The 3,473-nt window shown below is 45.0% G+C and overlaps 1 protein-coding gene across 1 annotated transcript; it reads left to right on the top strand.

Annotated features, from left to right (window-relative positions):
• The first annotated feature begins 225 nt into the window (after positions 1–225).
• K452DRAFT_293449 (uncharacterized protein) lies at positions 226–3,374 on the top strand. Its single transcript, XM_033541573.1, has 2 exons — positions 226–2,784; positions 2,842–3,374. The coding sequence occupies exons 1-2, from the start codon at positions 560–562 to the stop codon at positions 3,020–3,022; spliced, it is 2,406 nt and encodes an 801-aa protein (XP_033390848.1). The 5' UTR covers positions 226–559; the 3' UTR covers positions 3,023–3,374.
• Positions 3,375–3,473: the final 99 nt, after the last annotated feature.

Raw genomic sequence — 3,473 nt, 5'->3', positions numbered from 1 at the left:
GAAATGACGCCCAATTGGGGGGGTGTAGCGAGTGGGGGGCAGCAATACTAACCGGTGGGCGCACGCGATATAGCCTCGGCTAAGCGTCACGCCATACCTGCAGACGTGGGCAGCGCGTAACTAGGGGTGGAGAACGGCTTTCAACCCCACTTTGGCCTTAATACCGGATGGATCTGTGTATATAAAGTACCCTTCTCGCGTACAATCGGAGGGTTAAGTTCTCACTTCGTTTTTCGCCACGGACAATCAGCACTTAAGTGAATCCGTACCTACCAACCTCTAACAGCCTTTCCACATACCTGTCTATGAGGGTATGGAACTCGCTTGAGCCTGCGCATTTGATGTGTAGGTTCAACGTTTAGTCCGATTATTATAAGCCGTCTTCAATTCCGCTGGCTGGGTAGTCGACAACTCCATTCTTACAATTTTCAATTTTGAAGAGCCACTGGAACCTTTATGAGACTGAAAACCCCGTAACTACTCGGGTAGACTGCAGCGCCTAGCCTCTAAAACCAGCTCCTACTTGAGGCAATAACAACGGCTAAGACCCACGAAGAACATGGGGCGCCAAGTCAGAACAGGACCGCATAATAGGGTTGGGTCCAAGACGGTCGCTCGATTTAATTCCATCCGCACAAACAAACAAGCTCATCTTCCTGGACCATGCCGCAATCCAGATTGTCCATATTGGCCCAAAGCATTCCATGGACGCTTTCGCGATCAACTGGAAAAACCTTTCTCTCCAACAGAGTTCGAAAGGATGTACTTGGTTCAGTGCCACAGATGCATAGATGACGGTTATGACGCAGACCCAAATCTTTGCCGCTACTGTCAGCATCTTCGTCTCAGCCATATCTGTGGCTGTTCAACAGAGAATCAAAGCACGCATTTCGTAACCACACGAAAACTGGTTAATATAAAGGCCACGATTAATTGTTCTTTCTGCCGAGCCATTACAAATTCTCTCCAGTATTGCGATTTCCTCGAGGAGCGTAAATTACCCTCTAATAGATATCAGCCCGTTAGACTTTATTACGACGTTAAAAGTAACAAATTCGTAATCCGTCTCAGTCTGGACGGTAACTGGATGCTGGCAAAAATCAATGCATATCATCCCGAACACGAGAACTCCCTGTCGTACAGCGGAATAGAATTTGACTGGCTACCACTTTTGCCGACGGTGCAATGGCCTAGGCTTACGAGATGGTTGAACCATTGTGTTGACCAGCATCAGCATGAGGACGAGAAAACTGAGGCGAGACAGTTTTCTGATTTCCGACTGATTGATGTAAAAGAGAGATGCATCAAGCCAGCGAAAGAACATTGCAGATACGCCGCTCTTAGCTATAGATGGGGGCCAGTCAAAGCACATGATATTACAAATATACAGAGTCGTCGCGAAGAGCTCGAGGCTACCGGCAGCCTAAGCAAAAGCAATATCCCGGCTACAATTGAGGATGCTTTGACTGTCTGTAAAAATCTTGATATTCCATATCTTTGGGTCGATCGCCTATGCATCATACAAGACGATGACGAAAGCAAACCCAACCAGATAAACAACATGGATACCATATATTCCAGAGCATACCTTGTTATCTGCGCTGCAACCGACCACGGATCCGACTACGGCCTTGTTGGTGTAGACGGACGCACTAGACCTACTCAATCTATCGAGATTATAGGTGGGCGCGAATATTACACGCCTAGAAATCAGTTCCATGGTGAGATACGGGATGCCGCCTGGTTTTTACGAGGCTGGACGTATCAGGAGTTCGTTCTATCCCGCCGGGCGCTACTATTTACGGATTTCCAGGTCATCTTTTGTTGTTCTACGTCAATCAAATTTGAAGCAATTACTGAAAAACTTGACGAAGAGGTCCTCGCAACTCTTGAATCGTATAAGGATACGAGCAATATTTGGCGAGCCTATAGAAACTGCGTATCAGAGTACCTCCGGCGCGAACTCACGAACCAGAACGATATCCTAAATGCGTTTTCAGGAGTACTAGGCAAGCTGTACTCAGGAGTACAGAACACTTTTATGGGATTGCCTAAACCAGATTTTGACACCGCAATTCTCTGGTACACAGAGCCAATAACAAAAGATCGAGAATTTGACGGCACGTACCAGCTTCCTTCATGGACTTGGGCTTCAAAGGAATCACTGGACATCCAGTTCGCGGATTTTTGCGCTTCACTTACCACCTGGAGTTTCTGGGGCTTCCAAGAAAACCAATCCGTTCTGACGCTTATACGAGCTTCTGGGAGTACACTGGAAAGATGGGACAGAAACTCTGAAGTCCCTGCTTACCTGATTCATGCAATATCATTCGGTTGCTTCGAAAGCCTCTCGTCCTCGGAACTATCACATATGGTATCCGGGATTTCAAAAGAAAGCTACAATGAATTCGCTAAGCAACGGTGGCCTACGTACCAAAGTTTCTGGGAAGAGGTGTATTCGAAAGAGTATGAAAAATGGCTTATAAATCTCATTAGCAGCAACGAAGAGCTTTTTAGGCGTCTTCATGAAGATAAACGTCGTCTTGCAGTTCGGACTGCCTTGTCCAAGTTCAGGATCTTTGCCCGGGATATCCACTCATTTCACAGCACCGACGTATTTGCAATACTCAGCAAAAACAATGATGCTATTGGCTTCGGTAGGATCCCTTACTATTATCTTACCGAAAAATCCAAGGGGCAGACATTTGATTTTATTGCCCTATCTATCTGCTACGTCTTTGAACCGATATTTGAGAAAAACTCTAATTACTTCAAGACCTCCAAGTAAGCTTAAAATATCGAAACTCCTCAAACAACACAGATTAGTTAACTTTAGGGCAGTGACGAGTTCCGTAAAATAAAGAAAACTTCGTCAGGCGATGACCTATACGAAGTACTTACAGTAAATGTCATGATTCTGGAATGGGACAAAGGTATCGCCAAGCGATTAGGTCTTGGTAAGGTATTATTTTCGCAATGGATAAAGTGTGAACGCGAGTTTAGGACTATTATCCTTGGTTAAATATGCTATCCAAGGCCATCCTTCCAAGCGGTATCCGTCAACACAACCTATTTATTCCAAGTATTGCACTATGATGTCGTCATAGTATTTTGATTTATATTAATTTATTTTTACCTTAAGAGTTCCTATATAGCCCCCAAGCAAAAAAAAGTTAGCAAGAGCCCCTAACCTAGATATTGTGTTAGACTATCAGGCCCTGTTTCTTCACGCATTACTCTATGTTTACTTTGCTTTTTCGTTGTTTCAACACCATGTCACTCCCCTGCTACCTTCTTTATGCGGACACATGGCTGCTCCACAATATTTGTATATAAAAGGTTTGCTGCTAGTCACTCTAAGAATTAAGCCGCGTTCTTATTCTCACTCGCACGGTTTCACCCAAACATGTCAACGCCACCTAATCAGGCTAATGTCAGAAATCCGCCCTGCACCGCTCGCTCTTTTGGCAGTT

This window comes from Aplosporella prunicola, assembly GCF_010093885.1.
Source record: "Aplosporella prunicola CBS 121167 unplaced genomic scaffold K452scaffold_196, whole genome shotgun sequence".
Classification (NCBI taxonomy): Eukaryota; Fungi; Ascomycota; class Dothideomycetes; order Botryosphaeriales; family Aplosporellaceae; genus Aplosporella; species Aplosporella prunicola.
The sequence above is the reverse complement of the archived record's forward strand: the minus strand, read 5'-3'. Positions and strand labels throughout refer to the sequence as shown.